This window comes from Bufo gargarizans, chromosome 9, assembly GCF_014858855.1.
Source record: "Bufo gargarizans isolate SCDJY-AF-19 chromosome 9, ASM1485885v1, whole genome shotgun sequence".
NCBI classification, from domain to species: Eukaryota; Metazoa; Chordata; class Amphibia; order Anura; family Bufonidae; genus Bufo; species Bufo gargarizans.
The window spans coordinates 177,026,059-177,048,502 of NC_058088.1; the positions used below are offsets into that span (position 1 = coordinate 177,026,059).

The following is a 22,444-nucleotide window of genomic DNA, read 5'->3' on the forward strand; positions in this document are numbered from 1 at the left end:
GGGTCCGCAAAAATAAAAACAATGCATCAGTATATCTTCCGTATCTGTTCAGTTTTTGCGGAACCATTTATTGAAAGTTATGCCCAGCCCAATTTTTTACGTACTTACTGTTTAAACATTTTTGTATGCTTCCGTTTCCGATCTGCAAGGAACGGAAACACTACTGAAACAAAAAACGGATCCATGAAAAACGGACCGCACAATACTGAAAAAGCCATATGGTCGTGTGCAGGAGGCCTAAGATAGGCCCAGAAGGAAAAACCATCTATTGTAAATTTTACAACATGAATTTGTTCTGTGCCTCTGTAAATAAAATCTGCACTGAACACATTAACACAGCAAAACGCCTTCATTATTGGTTCATGAAGATAATTTTTTTATTTTAATTGAAAAAAAATTATAAATCTAAAAAGGCCCAATCCTGGGGATGCGTCGACTGCCCCACCCTCGTCTGAACTCCTCTCAGTCGCCTCCGGACCCATACTGGGTTTTATAGGAAGAGACGTCATTAACAGAGGGAGGGTAAGGACGGCAACCAGAGCCCCTTCTCCTCCATAACTCCAAGACCCAGCTGCTCAGGCCTGGACCTTAGAGTGGAGGAGATTTACTATGGAAGGGCCTTACGAAAGTTCTCATTGTCCATAGTGACAGCAAAATAAAAATCACTCCATCATTTGTATTTCGTCATCTGATGCAGATAATTATACATTCAAGTAGCTTTACCCAATTACCCCTTTTTGTAAAGTCAAAAAATAAAATAAAAATCTGTTCAAGCAAGAAACCTGAGGCACCGTTGGACTTTCCAGATTAGCAAGGTCCATCTAGAGTTGATGTAGTGCTACTGTCGCTGGCCCCGGCGCCACGCGGGGTCACTTCTATAATCCGTGGCTTTTCGATAATGCGGGCTGTCCGGTTTCCTTTTTCTACGATACCAATGATCCAGGCTTGATGTCCCTCTCCATACTTTGGCGATTTTATCTCGGCACAGAAGCGGGCAGCTTGCTCCCTCGGAAGGCAGATGAGTAGCCCACCTTTATAAGCAAACATTTAGATTAGAAAACTACAGCACAACCAGCCTCCTCCGGCCCATTAGTTTTCAGCTCACACTCCAAAACCCCTTCTACATGAATGCTCGGAGAGGGGAGAGAGGAGAAAGCCTCCTTTTCCATCATTGAAATTAAAGAGATTTTCCTAGAGTACAATATTGATGACCAGTCCTCAGGATAGTTAATCAATATCAGATTGGCAAGGGTCCGACTCCCAGGCGATCGGCTGACTGAAAGGGTCGCAGTGCTCGTCCGTCCTCACCGATTACCAAGCACATTGCCGTATAGTGTTTGAGCGTTGTACTGAAGCCCAGGCCCATTGTCACATTGGGACTGAGCTGCACCTAGGTCATGCAACATCACTGACCTAGAAAGAAGGTGCAGCACTTCAAACAGCTGATCGGCGAGGGTGTCAGGAGTCAAACCGCGCCCCCCCCCCCCCCTCCTGCCAACAATCTGATATTGATGACCTATTCTGAGGTAGGTCATCAATATTTTCTCCCAGAAACCCCCTTTAAACATGCCCGAGCCTTCTGTGTCCACATCATCTGTTAGGGGGAAGAGTCAAGTACTCTCACAACACACTGGCTGGTCGGGTGAATACTTAAACACTCACCAGAAGTCTCTGCAGATGTTCCTTGAAGTAAACTGAAACGGCTTCCGCAGGCTTTTGTGATGGCTGCCATCTTGGCAATGATGGGCAAATTGTGGATGACAAAGGTAACTTCACAGTGCTGCTGCTGGGCCAGGTTTTGGGCATGGCCTAAGATTCCAAAACCGGTTATATCGGTAGCAGCGTGAGCATTAAATGTGTGCATCAACGCTGCAGCTGAAAGAAAGTGACAAGGTAAGGCCTCATGCACACAACCGTGCTTTAGGTCTGCGTCCTTTTTGCATTTTTGGAAGTTCGCACGCAGATCCATTCATTTCTATTGTTCCGCAAAAAAAAAAAAAAACACGGACAGCACATGATGCCATCCATGGGCTGTCTGCATCCGTGTGGCCATTCTGCAAATTATGTTCACATTCACTGACAGAAAGCAGAGATCTTGAAAATTATAACAGTATAAGAAACTTAAAGGGGTTATCCAACCCCTATGATGACCCCCTAAATGCCTGGGCCCCTCAGTTTATTTACCCCGCTCCCCTGGCACCCACACAGCAACTGGCAACCGAGAGAGCAGCCAATAGCAGGCAGTGACAGGGCCGAAACGCCCTACCATGGCGGGTGACACTAGGAAAGCTCGTCCCCGTCATGGCCTGCTATTGGTTGCTCCCCCTGTATCCGGATGTTTTGATTAGTGCGACGGGGAGATTCAGTGGCGGCCGTGCAGGGATCAGGAGCAACGTGGGTGCAGGTGAGCAGGGCAAGTATAACCTCTGAGGGGCCAGGCATTGGGCAGGGGTCATTATAAGAGTTGGATAACCCCTTTAAAGGGATTTGCCAGGAGTTAAATATTGATGATCTATCCTCAGGATAGGATATTATTATCCAATTGGTGCGGGTCTAAACCCCCCCAATCAGCTACTGATAGGGCTACTTCCACACCTGCGTCTAGGTGCGGATCCGATCCGTCTGGTATCTGCACAGACGGATCTGCACCTATAATGCAAACGCTTGTATCCGTTCAGAACGGATCCGTTTGCATTTCTATGAACAAAAAAATAAAAAAAAAGCATTGAAAGTCAACGGGAGGCGGATCAGTTTTCAATTTCACCATATTGTGTCAGTAAAAACTGATCCATCCCCATTGACTTACATTGTAAGTCAGGACGGATCCGTTTGACTCGGTTTCCTCAGACGGGTTTATTTACCAGTACCAGTGGATGTATTCCAAGTGTTTGCGCAGGCACTTCGGGTGCAGCACGTCATTGATGACGCGTATAGTGGGCGAAGGTGTTTGGCACAGTCTAAGTCCCTGCGCAGTGAGAGTGCACCAATGTTTAAGGATGAAGACTGATAGTTTTTTTTTTTTTCCTGATGATGCGTATAGTGGGCGACGGTGTCCGGCACCCCAATCAGATTGTAGGGGTGTGTCTAAGGACACTATTGGTTGGCAGTGCTTTGTCCTTTGTAACTGATAGGATGGCTAACCTGTCAATTAGTTTACACACTATTTAAACCTCCAGGTGGCCGGGGGTCACTCATGGCTGCCCATTAACCCCTGAAGCCAGAATACTGGTGAAACATGTCGGGGGGCAGTGTTCGTTTTTAATCGCTGTGCACCACTCCACTGCTAACCAGCAACTAGTGGTCAGGCTGGCCGACGTTGCTTGGTTTGGTTTAGCAATCAAGTTAGTTGTGGTTTTGGCTACTGTGCACCGAGTCCGTGTTGCGGTGTTAGTTGCCACTAATCCCAGTCTGAGATCAACTGAGATGCTTTATGCGCCATTCACATAGTGGGTTGATATTTCCATTTCTCCCACCACTCTATATGGCTGTTATCACAACCATTCTCAGCTGGCAGAGTCGCCACGGACGGTAGTGTTCTGCCCTTACAGTGGTAAGGGTGAGAAATAGTGCACATCTCTTCACCCCGCCTAATTGTCAAAGCAATATACCTATCAGTGAAGTGGTGTACTGTGTTTTAAACACCCCTTAATTTTTTGGTTCTGTTTGAGTTCAATTAAAGAGTGCACCTCGCACACACTTAGCGTTTAGGTTTTACTTGTATTCAAAGAAAAGTGAAGTATTAATTTATACCTGGGTCAAGACAGGTTCTATTGCCTGGATAGGCCTTTGTAAATAAACTAGTAAAATTACCTTACCCAGGTCAGGTCCTAATTATATTCAGTTTCCTCAGACGGACATCAAAACGCGGCAAGCAGTGTTTTGGTGTCCGCCTCCAAAGTGGAAAGGAGACGGAACGGAGGCAAACTGATGCATTCTGAGCGGATCCTTATCCATTCAAAATGCATTGGGGCTGAACTGATCCGTTTTGGACCGCTTGTGAGAGCCTTGAAACGGATCTCACAGGCGGACCCAGAAACGCCAGTGTGAAAGTAGCCTTACATTTTCTTTATGTGCAACTGGAAAATATCTGTTTAGTGCGTTACAAAAGGAATATGAGAGGTGTCTCCCAGCATCGTTCCTTGATTACCTGTGCGATTCAGAGTAGCCATATTAAACATGGCTTCCTGATACGCCAGCTCGACTTCTTCTCTGGTCACCACCAGACGGATCTTGTTCCAGCGATCAGCCTGATGAGAGATTATTAGAGTTTGTTGGTGTAAATTCATGAGAATGTTCTAGAATATTCTCATCAGGACTATCACTTACATTGTCCAACCACTGATGAGCGTTCACAGCCACCTGGGTCCCTAGAGGCTTAGTCAGGACGAGGACATCACCTGGTACGGCGTTCTGTGGCCTAGTGGAGAAATAACATGGCTTTATCTACTAAGCTTTCAGCCAAAAACTGGTTGATGCTGCTGGTATCTCAGTAGAACAGGTCTGACCCAGAAAGTAACCTACATGATAAATTCGTTTGACTGACAGACGACTGTTGCTACTCCTCCGATGATGATCCATGGATTGACCACGGTCTGGCCGCCGGTGACAGAGGTGCCTCCCTCCTCAGCTGCATCTTTAAAGCCTTTGATCATCAGTGGTGTCACCTTCTCCCGTTCCTGGAAGAAACGACAAGGTAACCAAGAAACATTACAGAAACAAAAAAAAAAATCTGTCATGTGCATTTAAGCTGTCAAAATCTGCTGTGGTTTCTACCACGGTTGTTCACTTAAGCCACAGATGCACTAGTGGCTTAACTCCATTAAATAAAAATGAGCCGTGAGCGGACAGGCACCCCGACTTCAAGCGTCCCAAGTAGTGTTGAGCGAACTTCTGTTTTAAGTTCGGCGTCTAAAGTTCGGCTTCCGGTTAGCGGAGAATCTCGATATGGATTCCGAATTCCGTTGTGGTCCGTGGTAGCGGAATCAATAATCGGCCATTATTGATTCCGCTACCACGGACCACAACGGTATTCGGAATCCATATCGGGATTCTCCGCTAACCGGAAGCCGAACTTTAGACGCCGAACTTAAAACAGAAGTTCGCTCAACACTAGTCCCAAGGACTATGCCTTCGGCTTTAAAGCACTGCCTCCCATTGAAAACCAAGGGAGACCGACACCACGCAGCCAAAACTCTGCCGTGTGAACGAGCCCTAAAGGGGACTTGATGTTGCCCTCAGCGACAAAGTAGTGAAAGACAAGCTGATTTCATTGGCCTGTCACTTACCTGCTACTGTAAAGTGGTTTGTGAGAACTTGCTGTATAATGCAGGCAGTGGGTGCCAGAGAAGGGTAGACTGGTTCATTAGCTCAGCAGTGAGGGAGGGGTTGAAAGCGGCCTCGTATTGTAGGTGGGTCTAAACTGGCAGCACACAGGGCCTAAACAAGTAGCTGGATTTGGCAATACCGCCATAACCAAATTTTTGGGGCAAATGCAAATATACAATAGGACAGAGCGCCCCCAACCCTTACACGCTGCTCATCATTTTATATACAGCCCTATGGTAGATATGTGGTGCCCAATAATTACATCTATAGTCCTATAGTGAGAGAGCGGAATATGAATATACAGAGCCCTATAGTGAGCCACGAGAATAAATATATTATATATATCCCTATAGTAGATATGTGGTGCCCAATCATTACATCTACATAGAGTGGAATGACTACATATTAGGGATGTCCCGATACCATTTTTGTTAAGACCGAGTACCGATACCAATTATGGTGTGGTAATGTTTTTACTTCAAATTTAGTCTTAGGGGAGATTTATCAAACTTTGTACAAAGAAATAGCGGCGCAGTTGCCGATAGCAATGAAAAAAATTAAAGCTGGAATTTGGTTGCTATGGACAACTGCTTTACTTTTCCTTTGTACAAGGGTTAATAAATGGGCATATAATAGTGTTTCCCAACCAGTGTGCCTCCAGCTGTTGCAAAACTACACCTCCCAGCATGCCCGGACAGCCTTTGGCTGGAGGCACACTGGTTGGGAAACACTATTATAGGCCCCCCCCCCCCCACCACCACCTTATTTTATTATTCACTGTTTGTTGGTTTTAACATGAAATGGAGAGAAATTAACTGAATTTCTCCTTCATTTCATGCATCATACCCACCTGGCCTGCTGTAATCCTACCCATGCAGATGCACCAGAGTACAGCCACGTGACCTCTCCGATATTATTTACTTCATTACATATTTCCGGCATAAATCTGCGACAACCCCTTTAATGGCCAACATAATGAAGGCGACTGAGTAGTCACAGACTGTACGAGTGCTCCCAGTCTGGTAGATCCTTGGTGACAACCACAGCAGCCAGCATCACAGCAGTCACAGGGGTTGTCACCCACTTTCCCTGAAGTTCTCAATGCCAGCTCCTCCCACTTTTGCTCTGGATGGCTCTGCTTATGAGAGGCGGCCATATTGGCTGTCACCCAGCTTTCTCAGAATCAGATGTGGCTGGCAAACATAAGAATGGACTGCAGTACCTGAGCTCCGGCCATCTCTCCACCTCCGGCCCAGCTTCTTGCAGTCCCCTGAGGATAATTTCCAGAACCCCAGCCAGAGGCGGCCTCCTCCTGCCGCTGCAGAGCCAGCACGTCCCCAGGTGTATAATATCCGCTGCCATCCCCACGCTGATCAGCCGGGAGCAGCGCCACCGCCGACCGGAAGAGAAGATGGGACACGCCGCCACCACTGCTGATCTGGGCCATGAGGTATCGGCGACATTTGCACGAGTACAAGTACTTGTGCAAATGTCCGGTATCGGCCCCGATTCCGATACTGGTATCGGGACATCCCTACTACATATAGAGCCTTATAGTGCGCTATAGACCACCAGAGGTATAGATTATATACCGCCCTATAGTAGATATGCAGTGGCCAATCATTACATCTATAGTCCCACAGCGAGAGCATATCCCCGTGTCAGCCTGGGCAGACAGTATCACATGATGTTGTGCCGCCATATAACGTCAGGCGAGAGTCATGCACTGCCCTGGCGCAGGCCCGGGATGGAGGCAATGACAATCTCTGGTGCACACTGGGACTAGGCAGACATCTGGCTGTGTAGGATCAGCTTAGGCCGCTTTCACATCTGCGTTTTACAGCAGAGGATCTCAAAACCGCAGGAAAACTGTTTAAATACAACCGGCTGCATCCGTTCAGAACAGACCGTGTTGTATTATATTTAAAATTAACATGCCGGATACAGCATCAAGTACTATTGTAAGTCAATGGGTGCCAGATCCTGTTTTTTTGTGTCCGACACTGTTGACTTGCATGGTTTTTATGCCAATCCAGCTTCTTTAGTTTCCCATGCTGCACACAAAAATGCTGCTTGCGGCGGTTTTGTTTCCGGCTTGGGAACGCAACAAACCAGAACAGAACGCATTCTGGTGCACTCTGTTGCAGTTTTTCCACCATGAACAGAAGCGTTTTTCTCCGGTATTGAGACCCTCTGCCAGATCTCAAAACCGGAAAGGAAAACGCAGATGTGAAAGTAGCCCTAGTATGGTCTAACATGCCACGATGGTGGATCTCATAATGGTTTTCATTAGGGCGAGTTCATAGGATGCGATCGCTTGCAATGGTCTCTCACAGGGCATCGCAAGTTGAATGCAGTCTCCAGATGCAACTGTCCTGGCTACGATGGTGTATGCCGACTGGCTGGAATATCCAGCTAATCGACGAGCATCTTACAGACAGCACGGGCGCAAGTGGCTGACAGAAAACATCGCTGGCACCAGGCGGTCCTCTTCACCCAGTCAGAACACCTGTATCATGTGGGAATGCAGATTGTCTACATTTCAGTGCGAGGGATAGAGCCGTCTATGGCCAATGCCCCCCCCCAACTGTGCCAGCCAGTCCCTCCACTACAGGGTAGGCCATAATGCCTGCCTAACATTACCATGTGCCAAGAACAGACTCTGAAGATCGTTACTTTCTACAAGGATGAGACTAATGCTACATTCATATCTGTGCTAAAGGTAATCCGGTAGCGTTACAGACTACCAGGCATACCGTATCTGGCATAGCCAGATTCCTCCAGGCACCGCCATGGGATCACCCCACCAATCTGATAGTTATATAACTTACACCTAGCAGAATACCCCTTTAATGCTGACTTCAGCCAGAGAACTCTCGCTGTAAGCAGTGGTATTTTTCTGGCTGAAAGCCACCGGATCCCATTACAGTTAACAGGGATCTGGCAGTGCCGAATACGGTAGCCTCTAACTGCCGGAACAGACTCCCAGATTACCTGTAGTCCAGATATGGACCTACCCTAACCAGCTCTTCTGACTGCTAGAAGAACTTGCTTTTTTCTTCTTCTTATAATCGGGATGACATTGAGGCTTTAGAACCAGTTAACCCTAGAGTTATGGGGTCAACCTGCTATGGTCGCCCTGGAACCAATTCATATTGTATGTTGAGGGACCGATTCTTAAAAGGGATTCTGTCACCAGGTTTCACCCCTGTCAGCTAAACATATGCTGATTTTCAGGGCCTCATCAGGATTCCTAATGTGGGCTTCTAAATGTTTTTTGAAATCAGATAATTTTTTTAATTAAAATTTTCAAAAAGTTTTAAATACAAGTACATCAACAACCGCCCTTCCCACCCACCCCTCCCTTTATCCCCCCACCCCCCTCCCCAATGCACGACCACATTAGGAAAAAAAGAAAAAAAAAAAAAAGGTACAGTCCATGTTAGCTGTTGGCAAGTCCAAGAAGACATCCCGGTCCTCCTGCTGGTACATGACATAAGTCGCTGAGCAGTTCCAATAATTCAAAATATACTCACATCACCTGGACACATGCATCCGTTCTTTTAACTACAGTCCCACATTCCATTATACTCTCAGACAATCACAACCCATCTCTGGCACAACACTCAAAATAAGCAAATACACTAAGACAGGGGTGGCCAACCTTACAGACACAAAGAGCCCAAAAAAAAAAAAATCTTATGACTGCCAAGAGCCACAAGCTATCCGTTTACACAAACATGAGTGCACACGACAGTATTACTGCAATTGAGTTATCAAACATTTAAAAGTGCATTTAAACCACCTCTCCTACCTGTAATGTAGACAGCTTTAATGAGACTCCTGGCAATCTTTGTTTTTCACAATGTGTTTCAAGATTTCTCAGATGACCGCCTTATGCTCAGATGACCGCCCCATGCTCAGATGACCGCCCCATGCTCAGATGACCGCCCCATGCTCAGATGACCGCCCCATGCTCATATTAAGGGGGGGGGGGGGGTGCACTGCGCCACCAATGACAACCTTTAATACAGATACAGGGGGCGGGTGACGGCAGAATCTCATAGCCGACACCTGGCCTCTATGCTGCGTTCCCCGGCACTTAACCTCTCAGGTGTGGGCTATATGATTTTGCAGCCAGAACCGGCCTCCTGTATTTGAATAAATGAGTGAGTTAACATCATTGGTGGCAGTGGAAACCGCCCCTCCCCTCTTCCCCTCTTCATTCTCATTGGTGGCAGTGGAAACCGCCCCTCCCCTCTTCCCCTCTTCATTCTCATTGGTGGCAGCAGCGCAGGGAGGAGGGGACTGCTTTCTTCTTCCTTCTCCCGTGCTGCTAATATTTTGAAAACCTGCGACATCCCATTCCCTGGCCCGCTCCCCTGCGAGCCGCATATGTAGAGGAGACCGCGCTCCTCTGAGAGCCGCAAGTGAAGGTCCGAGGAGCCGCATGCGGCTCGCGAGCCGCGGGTTGGCCACCCCTGCTCTAAGACATATTATAGTGTGAAATCCAAGAAGACCACAGCACTTCAAATTTCTTTTTTTAATTAGACCTACTCTTCCAATTTAACCAGTGCGTGTACCCTACTCACTACTTCCTGAACCGTAGGAACTGAACTATCAGTCCAATGAAATGCGATACACTTCCTTGCCTGGTACAATATCCGCATAATAGCCACCTTCTTTTTAACCATGACTCTTGGCACCTTCACGAGTCCAGGCAGACAAGTCAGTGGGGTAACCTCTAAGCTAGATTGAAAAACCTGATTTATAAGCTCTACTACACCCACCCCATACCTCCTCAAGCGCGGATAGTTCCACATAAGGTGGATCAAGTTTGCTCACGTGAGATTACAACGTGGGCACATATCATCACTCCTATACCCCACGCCATTCCACGCTGTCAAACGCTTTGGCCGCATCAAGAGATGCGACTGCCGCGGTCGAGGCGTGGGCATGGGTCGCCTGAATGTTCAGAAACAAACGTCTAATGTTAACCGCAGTGGACATATTAGGCATAAAGCCCGCTTGATCCTGACATATTAAAGTGGATATCACTGAGTTCAGACGGTTTGCCAACACTTTGGCCAGAAGTTTAATATCGACCGGGAGTAGAGAAATGGGCCTATAAGATTCAGCCTCTAGGACATCTTTTCCGGGTTTAGGTAACACAATGACTGCCTCATTCATGGAATCAGGGAGCCGACCCTGTCGCTTGGCCTCACCACAGACCTCCAGTAATTGGGGAAGAAGAACGCTGGAATAACGCTTATATACTTCAGCTGGGAGGCAATCCCTTCCCGGCGCTTTGTCATTAGACATAGTGCCCAATGCTACTTCTAGTTCTTGAACAGTAATAGGACCATCTAATAGTGCCTTATGCTCACCTGACAGAGTATGTAATTCTAAAGGTAACAAAAATTGATCGATCTCCATATCTGTAACTCAATTTGGACCTATATAGCGTGGAATAAAAAGAATACATGACACGAAGCAACTGCGGCGGTTCAGTCTGAATACTGCCACATGTATCCCTCAAGGCTGCAATATACGTAGGTTGTAATTGGGCCTTAGATATCAATGCCAAAAGTTTACCCGCTCTCACCTTCCTCATAAAAGGTCTGTTTCTGAAAAAAACTTTTGTTCTTCGCCTGCTCCAATAACCGTTCATCCAATTTTTGGGGGGATTCCTTCCATTTGTTTCTATTAACCTCTTGGGGGTGAGAAATATAATCTGCCTCTGCCGTCTCAACTTCCAGAATTAACTTCCTAGTGCGCGCTCTGGATTCACTCTCTTATTAACTTCTGCTATAAGCAATCCCCTCAGGAACGCTTTCATAGTCTCCCATACTACTGATTTTGTTGCAGATGGCAAGTTAACCTGGAAGAATTCCTTAAGCTTTTCCCCAATTCCGCCAGCATCTGGTAGGAGAGGTAACCAGTAGGGATTGAACTTCCACCCCCCACATTTGCGTATACGCGAGGGGCAGAGGTCGATTACTGCTAGCACTGGTGAATGATCAGAAATCCTGCGCGGAAGATACTGTATATTCCTCACATATTGCCCCATAAGGGAATTCCCAAGAACAAGGTTGATTCTGGATAAGGAATGTGGGCTTCTAAATGTGATCCGTAGCCGTATTTTGCTAAAAAACAGGTTTTACTAACCTGTCACTCAAAGAAATAAAGGTGCCCAAGAAATAAGGTGCCCAATAAGGTGCCCCTTGGGCACCTTATTTCTTTGAGTGACAGGTTAGTAAAACCAGTTTTTTTAGCAAAATAAGGCTACGGATCACATTTAGAAGCCCACATTAGGAATCCTGATGAGGCCCTGAACATCAGCATATGTTTAACTGACAGGCGTGAAACCTGGTGACAGAATCCCTTTAAGGAAAAGAGTTTTCTTGACCTTTGGCAACATTTTCCTATTTCTGGGGCTCACCTCCTCCGTCATCTTCTGACTGACACTGAGTAACATCAGCATGTTGTCACACTCAGTGATACCCATGGCGTAGAGGTCGCTCAGCACGTTCGCACAGGCAATACGACCCTGAAACAAACAAAAAAAAAAAAAAAACTTTAATACATACGAGATACTAACCCAAGAAGAGAGGCGTCTGGGCCTCCCCTCCGAGCTCATCCCATTGCAATGACAGGTGTCACAGAAGACAGTAAATTTGGGGGAAAACAGACATTACAGATGAGTTTTTTTAGCAAGGAGTAACCCTCAGGGGATTATGGGGTATTGTAATGTGTGCAGGAACCTGGCAGCAAATTTCCGTTCCCCTGCTGGCTGCGCTGGTATTGCAGCTCAGTCCCATTTAAAGGGGTTGTCCGGGTTCAGAGCTGAACCCGGACATACCCTTATTTTCACCCAGGCAGCCCCCCCTGAGGCCAGCATCAGAGCATTATTATTATTAAAGCGCCATTCATTCCATAGCGCTGTACATATGATAAGGGGTGCACATAATACAGACAATTGCGCTAATCATAAACAAGACGAGTTAAAGACTGGTACAGAAGGAGAGAGGGCCCTGCCCGTGAGGGCTTACAATCTACATGGTATCGGAGAAGGACACAGTAGGTGCGGGCGAAGTTAGTCATGGCGGTATAGAGGCAGCAGGGTCACTGGTTGTAGGCTTGTCTGAAGAGGTGGGTTTTCAGGTTTCTTTTGAAAGATTCCACTGTAGGCGAGAGCCTGATATGCTGGGGTAGCGAGTTCCAGAGTATGGGGGATGCACAGGAGAAATCCTGGAGTCTATTGTGGGAAGAGGTAATAAGAGGAGAGGAGGTCCTGTGAGGATCGGAGAGTGCGTGTGGGGGTGTATCGGGAAATGAGCTCAGAGATGTAGGGAGGGGACAGGCTATGGACGGCCTTGTATGTATTTGTTAGTACTTTGAAGTGAATTCGTTGGGCAATGGGGAGCATCTCATGCTTTCCTTTGCGCTGTGCTAAATCGTGCAGGGCACGGGCTCTTGTTTATCCTAACACTACCGGGCGGAAACTTCCGCCCGGCAGTGTGTTCGGTGACATCACCGGCTCTGATGGGCCGCTTTACTGGCTAGGGCAGCGCTAAATCCCGCCCATCAGTGCCAGTGACATCACCGGGCTTCCTCGCAGCCCCATGGAGAGGCCGGTACGTCACTGGATCTCCAAAAAAATGCCTTTTCCTTGCGCGACTTAACACAGAGCAAAGGAGAGCATCGGAACTGCTCCGATGCTCATGTCAGGTGGGCTGCCGGGGTGAAAATGGAGGCAAGTCTGGGTTCAGCTCTGAACCCAAACAACCCCCTTTAAATGCTGCATCTACTGAACTTGAAGGGGCTTTTCACACAACGTTTTACCGTGAAATTTTGGTGTGGACAGCCGCTCAGAAATGTATTTATATTATTGCAGGATCACATGTTCAAGTCCCCTAAGGCCACCTGCATGTGCAGATGAATACACATAAGATCCACACGAGTTTCCACGTGGATTTATGGGCGTTTCTGCAGCATATCTTCACATATCCACAATGTTTAACAGCGTTTTTTGGTGCGGATCAGATGCGGTTTTGCCGCAGATCTCACCCTTCCATTGAAGGGGGCAAAATCTGCAGCTAAAGTCTCAAACATAACTGACACGACATTTCATTTGGAATCCGCACAGCAGATCAATTTCCACACAAAAAAAAAAAAAAAAAAAAAAAAAAAAATATTGTGTATATATATATATATATATTATATATATATATATATATATATATATATATATATATATATATATAATATATATATCTATCTCCAAAACGTACATGAGATTAGGGTAAATCTCATACACTTGGCTGGCACTGTATTACACTGCGTTTTAAACCCTGCATACCTTGGCGGAATTCTGTTTTGTTTTTAATTTCACACCACAAATAATTTTTTGTTCCATTTGCCAATATAAGATGGGTAGATTGAATGGTGCCATAAAAAAAATAATAATAATCATTCCGCAAAAAAATAAAAATAAAATAATAAGCCCTCAAGTCTATGTGAACGGAAAATTCAAAAAAATGGTTGGAAAGCATGGGGCAGGAGAAAGGGGAAAAAAAAAAAGCAGGCCTGGTCCTTAAGTCTGCTAGGGAAAGCTGCGGTAAGCTGTGCATTTTTTAAAGGGGTTGTCCAGAATTAGCATTTATTTAAAAAGGTGAGCTTTAGAAATGTCACTGCGGGGAACACGAGACTTGTGTCGTGACCGGGTGGCGTAAAACGCATTCCAAGCACATTCCTTCCCGGCTCGCTACCACCCACTGTGTCATGGTGACTCAGCAGAGCTCAAGGGGCTACAGGAACCTGATGAACACGCAGATCTACCTGTTAACTCCTTCCTCACCTGCATGTAGGGGTCCTCCACGGATGGATAGAAGAAGTCGGTGGTCTGCACAAGGGACAGTCCTCTGTGTCTTAGAGGGATTACACACGAGTCCATACCAATTCCTACAAGGAAAGCATAAATAAAAAGGATTACAGCTCTGAACATCTGCTTGTTAAAGGGGTGGTCCCATGACAATTGAAAAAGCGTCGAGCACTAGAGTAAAATCTTCAGACTTTATTCAATTAAGGCTACTTTCACACTCGCATTTTGTGCGGATCCGTCATGGATCTGCACAGACGGAGCCGTTCAGATAATACAACCGCATGCATCCGTTCAGAACGAATCCGTTTGTATTATCTGTAACATAGCCAAGACGGATCCGTCTTGAACACAATTGAAAGTCAATGGAGGACGGATCCGTTTTCTATTGTACCATATTGTATCAGAAAACGGATCAGTCCCCATTGACTTACATTGTGTGTCAGGACGGATCCGTTTGGCTCAGTTTCATCAGACGGACAGAAAAACGCTGCAAGCAGCGTTTTGGTGTCCACCTCCAAAGCGGAATGGAGACGGAACGGAGGCAAACTGAGCGGATCCTTTTCCATTCAGAATGCTAACTGATCCGTTTTGGACCGCTGTGTGAGAGCCCTGAACGGATCTCACAAACAAGAAGCCAAAACGCGAGTGTGAAAGTAGCCTAAACTACATCTTCCCAGATACCAGGATGCTCACACCAACGCATTTCAATCATGCCAATAGTCTAATGTACATGGCGCCCGACTCTGCCCAATCCTTCTCTTTCCCTACATCATCTGTCAGAGGAGGAAAGCATTTCCGCCTGATCCTTTCTTTCTCCCAGGAGATAAGCCACTACCACCAGAAACGTCTGACCGTTTTCTACCCTCTGCCCATGACACACACGTTTGGCTGAACTGAACGTGGTCATGTATGGGGGAGTCGGGCTCAACAGCCGTCTGTTTGCAGTACATTTCTCAGCTTCGACACCTGGGATCAGCAACCTTCAGTGAAACTACAACCTCCAGCATGCACACTTGCACAGCTATTCTTGTAACTCCCCAAGAAGTGAAAGGAGGATTCTGGAAGTTGTAGTTTCAGACCAGGGGGTGCGCCGGAGGTTGCTGATCCCTGGGCTACACAGAGCTGCTCCAGCACACAGCAGCGCCTCCATACAACTGATCGGCGGGAGGGCCGGGGGTCCCAAGTACAGGCCATCAATGTACAATATTAAAGGAGTACTCCGATAACAGACAAGGATGACATCTTCCTAGTATGTCTGATCAGCAGCGGTCTAACCAGGTTTTACAACTTGGAGACCTCGCACGGTGTCACATACGGTCAATACGCGACCCCAAGTCTAACTGGCGCGTACAACGGATCATCGTGATCCAAGACGACATATATCACCAATGGCCAGGTAACATGGTGGTCAGCTTAGGGCAGTGTCGGATTTCCTAGAGCAGCCATCTCTGTGCAGTGTTAAAGGGGTGAGCACATCCTAGAGAGCCCTTCAGCCTGATCAATGTGATCGCCTCCATTATTTCTCCAGGTCTTGCACACAGGCTTGTTCAGGGCTAGCACTAAGTGACGACACATGCGGCATCTGCCCACAGTCGCGCCATATGCGCCGAGTCGTAAAGCAGATGTCGCACAGGGTAGCCGTAAAGCGCCGCATGCTCACCCAGCCTCGGGTTTCCTCCCTCCTGCACCGCAAAGGAGCTTTCCGGGTTCCCGGGACCCCCTTCGCTGGGCTCCCCATTTTCCAGTCCCGTCAGGAGTCTGAGCAGAGTCTCCTGCGGGACTTTACAGCCTCATCCCTTCAGATCCGAGAACGAAGTGAGGCGGAATCCGGCCCCCAACCCCAGAGACTCCGGGTCAAACGGCCGGTACCCCGGGAAGTACGGCGCCATGGACGCTGGCAGAGACCCGGCCGCCATGAGAGCTGGCTGCAAATGAAACTTCCGGGGTCAGAGTCCGCAAGACATATAACGTGACGTAATTGCGTCAGAACGTGCTCCGAGCGCATGCGCGGATCTTCCACCATCGACTGCAGTCATTCTGGATAGAGCGGCCGTTGCCATAGAGATGAGAATACCGGCTAACTTTGCCGCACTGTAGACACTGGGAAGAGAGCGGTCGCTGTTTCCATAGAGACCGTAAGGTTGTAGACGTTGGCTACCTGTGGCGTTGTGCTGGGGAATTCGGCTGTGGCAAGGATGAGTAGCCCGCCCCAGGGCTCTTCCCTGGCCTCCCCTGTCCATGCAGCTGCTGTGACAGGGGACAAGGCCTCTCTGCTGCGCCTCATAGTCTCCAACCTGGATCTTATTGACCAGGAGGACCAACTTGGGAGGACTCCTCTGATGTACAGCGTACTGGGTGACCGCCGGGCCTGTGCTGAAGCTCTTATCCGTTATGGGGCCCAGGTGAACCGTTCCGACAGGAGCGGGAGGACTGCGGTACACCTGGCGGCTCAGACCGGCAACCATCGCCTGCTGAAGCTTCTCCTGTCTCGTAGGGCTGACTGCACCCACCGAGATTTACGGGACATCACGGCGCTGCACCTCTCCACCCGTCACCAAGACACCCGCTGCCTGGCCCTTCTTCTGAAGCACACTCCGCCAGGTCAGGTCGATGCCCAGGATCAAAGGAAGCAAACGGCACTGCACTGGAGCGCCTATTACAACCGTCCGCGCCACGTCAGGTTGTTAGTGAGGCACGGATCGAATATCGGCATCCCCGACCAAGAGGGGAAGATACCACTGCACTGGGCAGCTGGACATAAGGACCCGGAAGCAGCCCTAACAGTGCGTTGCTTGCTGGAGGCCGCCCCAACGGAGTCTTTACTCAATTGGCAAGACTACGAAGGACGCACGCCTCTCCATCTTGCCGTCGGCGATGGTAATCAGGAGGTAGTTCGGCTTCTGACATCCTACCGGGGGTGTAACGTGGCACCTTATGACAATCTATTCCGTACTCCTCTCCACTGGGCGGCGCTATTGGGTCACACTCCTATTGCCAATCTCCTTCTGGAAAGAAACCGGTCTCCCAACATCCCTTCCGACAGTCAAGGGGCAACGCCCCTGCATTACGCCGCCCAGGGAAATTGCCCTGATACAGTACGGGTGTTGCTCACTCACCTGTCCGTAAGAGATGAAGCCGATTTAGAAGGCCGGACCGCGTTTATGTGGGCTGCCGGGAAAGGAAGTGACGAGGCGCTAAAAGTCATGTTGGAGCTAGATCCAGAACTTGAGATCAACAGAACAGATAAATACGGTGGAACCGCCCTTCACGCCGCCTCCTTGTCCGGGCAGATAAGTACTGTACGCGTTCTCTTAGACCACAGTGCCCAAGTCGATGCGGCAGATGTCATGAAGCACACGCCGCTCTTCAGAGCTTGCGAGATGGGACACCGAGAGGTCATCGCTACTTTAATTAAAGGCGGTGCCAAAGTTCACCTGGTGGACAAGGATGGACGTTCTCCACTGCACTGGGCAGCGTTAGGAGGCAATGCCAACATATGCCAGATACTTATAGAAAATAATATTAACCCCAATGCCCAGGACTACGAAGATAGGACTCCATTGCACTGTGCAGCCTACGGAGGTTATATTGGCTGCATGGAGGTGTTAATGGAAAATAAGGCCGATCCCAACATCCAGGATAAGAACGGGCGCACGGCTTTGCACTGGTCCTGCAATAACGGCTACTTAGATGCGATCAAGCTACTCCTGCACTATAACGCCTTCCCTAACCAGATGGAAAGCACTGAAGAAAGGTACACTCCTCTGGATTATGCTTTGCTTGGTGGGCATCAGGAGGTTATACAGTTCATGCTCGAGCACGGCGCCCTGTCCATTGCTGCAATACAATATATCGCTGCCTCCAAAATTCAAGCAGTCTACAGAGGACACATAATGCGGAGGACTTTTCGACATAAAAAGAACCTCTTAATGAAACATGAACAGCTGAGAAAAGATGCTGCTGCCAAAAAGAGAGAAGGCGAAAATAGAAGGAAAGGAAGAACTGGTCAACAGGCTAAAGAAGGTCAGAAAGAAGAGAAACCAGTTAAACCCTCAGAGGTCTTGAGGGACCAGGAGGAAGACAGCGGTAACGAGGATCAATATAAGGAAACAAAAGAATCAAGACTGAAAGAGATTAGCAGTAAGACAAAGGTTAACGAGCACCATAATCAAGTCTACGAAGCTGCCCAAGATAGCAACACATCTCCAAGGCTTCGAGAGGTTGGCGTGCTACTAAGCCGAACTAGTCCCAGAAGAGCTTGTAATTCTCAAAGCCCTTCATCTCCACCTCTACGTTCTGAGGAGCAGTATCATGACGAGGACTCAACTAGGGCACAAGATGACAGTAGGAAATGTAGCCGAGCTAAACGAGAAGGCAGCAGTGTCACTGCATCTGAAAAAGTATGCCATGGCCACAAAGAGGTTTGTAGGAAGTCAACCCAGGAGATCAGAGAAGGCTCTAGTTCTTCTCTAAGGTTAGAACATAGTAATAAAGGTGGCGGAATCAGACTTATTGTGCAGGAAAAAGAAGCTCCTGAAGATATTTATAAAGAGGAGGCCGTAAGAAAGCAAATAAAAAGCACCAGAACACATAGAAGTAAAAGAGAGGACCTAGATATAGTTACCCAGAAGCTGGGAGCTTGTAACATCACAGAATCAAGATCGAGTAGAAGAAAAAGGGAATCTACCAACCGAATAGTCCCGGTGGAAAATACAGAACCTTCTGTCCAAAGTAGAGAAATGTCAGAGAAGCAAAAATATAAAGAAAGAAGTCTTTCTGCTAGACCTACACAAAGACCTGCCACTGGAAAACTGTCCAGGTGCGAGGACAAAAAGTCTTCAGGAAAAGTACATCGTAGTTCTTCTGGTTCGCACTCAAGGAGGATCAAACATGGAGAACTAGAAGGAAAAGTAGTAACCCACACCCCATCAAGTGACATTAGCTTCATGAGGTCACTGACTAGAGACTGTCAGAGGTCACTGACTAGAGACTGTTCAAAGCTTGGTCAAAGCACTGCTGACTGGCAGCAGCTAGACATTGAGCTGATTCCATTAGAAGCAAGACTGCAACTGGTGGAAAGGGAGAAGGCGAGGAAGCGGCTCTTCCAGCACAAAAAACAAGCTGCTATGGTTATTCAGAGGGCCTGGCGAAAGCACAGAAGCAAGAAAAAGAGCAAGACTATAAAATCTTCCCATGTCCACCTAGTATGAATCATGTTCTTCAGAAAACTAGAAGGCAAAGACTGTAGATGTTCCTTGTACTTGAACACTGAGCTACTCCTCTTTATGGAGGTCAGGGCTGGATGAATATTGAGTTTTTTATGAACTTCTTATCCCCAATCTGAAAGTGCCATGCAGGGGGTGCCTCCAGTGCTTGCCATCTGGTAGATCCTCGTTGACCAAGAAGATTTTATAGAGTTTTATTGGTGCAGGTAAACATGGAAGTAGGAGGATGACCATGCAAGACATCCGTGTTGTCTAAATACAACTCAGTTGTTGAGAATCCGGCACACTTCCAAACCCGATGGGAAACTAAGGAACAATGGTGTCCACTGCGTGATGAGCAGACAGTTCAACTCTTTCTAGAAGTGCGAGTTTTGCCAACCACTCTTAGACCCCTTGCAGAAGAACAATTGGAAATACAGACAAGTTTTAAAGTTGTCCGCACATGGATAGATTCCGGGTGCTGTTTTTCCCACGGACCCACTCATTTGAAAGTCTTGAGGGGAAAATGGACAAATATAGAAAATATTGTGGTTTTCTCTGCCGATGTCCCATGTGACTGTGCCATTCAGTTGAATGGGTCAGTGTTCAGTCCAAATGCTGTCCATTCTAAACTCAGCACTCGGACATAAACCTTGCCCATCAGCCTAAAGCCTCATGCAGACGTCCGTGGAACACAGTCCGTGAGATACCAGGCTGGCATCCGCCTGACTGTAACAGCGCACGGCGTCATTGGTTGCTATGACACCAAGCGCTTTGTGCCGCCGCTGCTGTACAGTAATACACTCGTATAATCTACACGAGTGTATTGCTGTACAGCAGCCGCAGCACGAAGCGCACAGCGTCATAGCAACCAATGACGCCGGGCGCTCCTGCACTCGAGAGGATACCAGTCCGGTATCTCACGGTCCGTGTTCCACGGACGTCTGCATGAGGCTTTACAATTCAAAGAAAGCATGTCCCATTACAACTTATGCCATACCTGCAGGATAGGGATCAAGCATCTGATCAGCGAGGTTATGACCACTGTGACCCGCGCCGATCACAAGAACCCAGGTTTCCTCAATTTGAATGGCGTGGCAGACATGCAGGCATGTTAACTCTCCTTTTAACTCTATGGGACTGCCAGAGATAGCCTTGTACATGTGCTCTGCTATCTCTGGCAGTCCCATAGAAGTGAATAGAAAAGTGGACACTGATGTGTGACTGCCTCTCCAAGAACGGTCCCCCATTCTTCTGATCGGAGAGCGCCTTAGCAGTCTGACCCTCGACAATTCGACTCTTATACCCTATCCGTTGGAGAAAGGACCATTGACGATCAGACTCTTATACCCTATCCTTTGGAGAAAGGATCCCCGACAATCAGACTCTTATACTCTATCCTTTAGACAAAGGACGCCTGACGATCAGACTCTTATACCCTATCCTTTGGAGAAAGGACCAGTGACAATCAGAGTCTTATACCCCATCTTTGGATAGGGGACCCCCGACAATCAGACTCTTATACCCTATCCTTTGTAGAAAGGATCCCCCGACAATCAGACTCTTATACTCTATCCTTTGGAGAAAGGACCCCTGATGATCAGACTCTTATACCCAATCCTTCAGAGAAAGGACCCCTGACGATCAGACTCTTATACCCTATTCTTTGGAGAAAGGACCAGTGACAATCAGAGTCTTATACCCCATCTTTGGATAGGGGACCCCCTACAATGAGACTCTTATACCCTATCCTTTGGAGAAAGGACCCCCTACAATGAGACTCTTATACCCTATCCTTTGGAGAAAGGACCAGTGACAATCAGAGTCTTATACCCCATCTTTGGATAGGGGACCCCCGACAATCAGGCTCTTAGACTCTATTCTTTGGAGAAAGGACCCCTGACAATCAGACACTTATACCTATCATTTGGAGAAAGGACCCCTGATGATCAGACTCTTATACCCTATCCTTATGATAGGGGATAAGTTTTTGTTAAAGAACTCTTTTCCCAAACAAATTCTGCTTTAACATCCAGTTGATACTTGAATCTGCAGTAGCCATAATCAGTCGTGACTTCCCCTACCTCCCCCCCCCCCCCCCTCACCGCTACGGGAGTTCTAAAAAGAGGCAAGCGCTGGCTCGGCTATTTCCAGCAGGTGAATGGAGCGGTATCCGCGCATGTACAGCTGCTTTCCATTGACTTCCGGGACCTAAGTTTATTTATTCTCGCCATCATATATCTGCTTTTCAATTCTAGGCTTTATGAATTATATACCTGTGTTGTTGTGCAATGTTACACCATATATGATTTATGTAAGGGTTTGCCTACTTTTATATTGATGGCCTGTTTTCAGTATAGGCTATGAATATATGATCGGCGGAGGTCTGACAACCCGCACCCCTGCTGTTCAGGATCAGCTCTGGCGCCACACAGCTCCATCCTTAGTTACTGCAGCACTGCGACCATTCACTTGAGTGGGAGCGGCACTACAGTTACCAGCTCCAGCCACTACACGATGGACAGCGCTGTGTACTGGCAGAGCTGCTCCCTAACAGCTGGTCGGCGGGGGTGCTGGACCTGTTGATGGCCTATCATAAGGCTAGCCTATTATTATAAAAAGAGTGGACAAACCCTTTAAGGCCACTTTACACAGGCTGACGATTGGCCATGCTCGTTTTTCATCATGTGGCATAAAAGTCATCATTTGTAGGGGTCACATCCCCTCCTGGAAATGGGATATGCTGCAACTAAAGGGAAACTGAATGGGAACAAACAATGGCTCATCTCCATATACTTTGTATGAGAAGGATGACTGCCCCCATTTAAAGGGAACCTATCAATAAAGGGGTTATCCTGTGAATAATGTAAAATATAAAAATCAGACATAATATAGTACAGAGATGGCCAACCTGAAGCTCTCCAGCTGTTGCAAAACTACAACTCCCAGCATGCCCAGACTACCGACAGCTATCAGCCTACAGCAGGGCATGGTGGAGAGCCGCAGGATGGCCATGCCTGATATAGTACAT

At 47.6% G+C, this 22,444-nt stretch overlaps 2 protein-coding genes across 3 annotated transcripts; one reads left to right on the forward strand and one right to left on the reverse strand.

The window, feature by feature from the left end:
• Positions 1–352: 352 nt before the first annotated feature.
• Positions 353–16,160, reverse strand: LOC122946403 (selenide, water dikinase 2-like). Of its 2 annotated transcripts, none has more exons than XM_044306012.1 (8): positions 15,870–16,160; positions 14,186–14,289; positions 11,768–11,875; positions 4,522–4,676; positions 4,327–4,417; positions 4,148–4,247; positions 1,663–1,809; positions 353–1,031 (listed from the first exon to the last, which is right to left on the reverse strand). In XM_044306012.1, the coding sequence occupies exons 1-8, from the start codon at positions 16,123–16,125 to the stop codon at positions 808–810; spliced, it is 1,185 nt and encodes a 394-aa protein (XP_044161947.1). In that variant the 5' UTR covers positions 16,126–16,160; the 3' UTR covers positions 353–807. The 2 variants fall into 2 exon arrangements, with proteins under 2 accessions (XP_044161947.1, XP_044161946.1); XM_044306011.1 differs by having other exon boundaries at positions 1,663–1,875; positions 15,870–16,153.
• Positions 16,161–16,162: 2 nt separating this feature from the next.
• Positions 16,163–20,059, forward strand: INVS (inversin). The gene has a single exon (XM_044306000.1). It carries the CDS (start codon positions 16,405–16,407, stop codon positions 19,417–19,419), a length of 3,015 nt encoding a protein of 1,004 aa, XP_044161935.1. The 5' UTR covers positions 16,163–16,404; the 3' UTR covers positions 19,420–20,059.
• The last annotated feature ends 2,385 nt before the right edge of the window (positions 20,060–22,444 follow it).

What these genes read in the sequence shown, in the direction of transcription:
- LOC122946403 (XM_044306011.1), bottom strand. Translation starts at nt 14,281, where the DNA reads ATGGACTCGTGTGTAATCCCTCTAAGACACAGAGGACTGTCCCTTGTG. An exon ending in CAGTCAAACGAATTTATCAT is followed by an intron (nt 4,418 to 4,521) that starts GTAGGTTACTTT and finishes TTTCTCCACTAG; the next exon opens with GCCACAGAACGCCGTACCAG. An exon ending in CTCATCAGTGGTTGGACAAT is followed by an intron (nt 4,248 to 4,326) that starts GTAAGTGATAGT and finishes ATCTCTCATCAG; the next exon opens with GCTGATCGCTGGAACAAGAT.
- INVS (XM_044306000.1), top strand. Translation starts at nt 16,405, where the DNA reads ATGAGTAGCCCGCCCCAGGGCTCTTCCCTGGCCTCCCCTGTCCATGCA.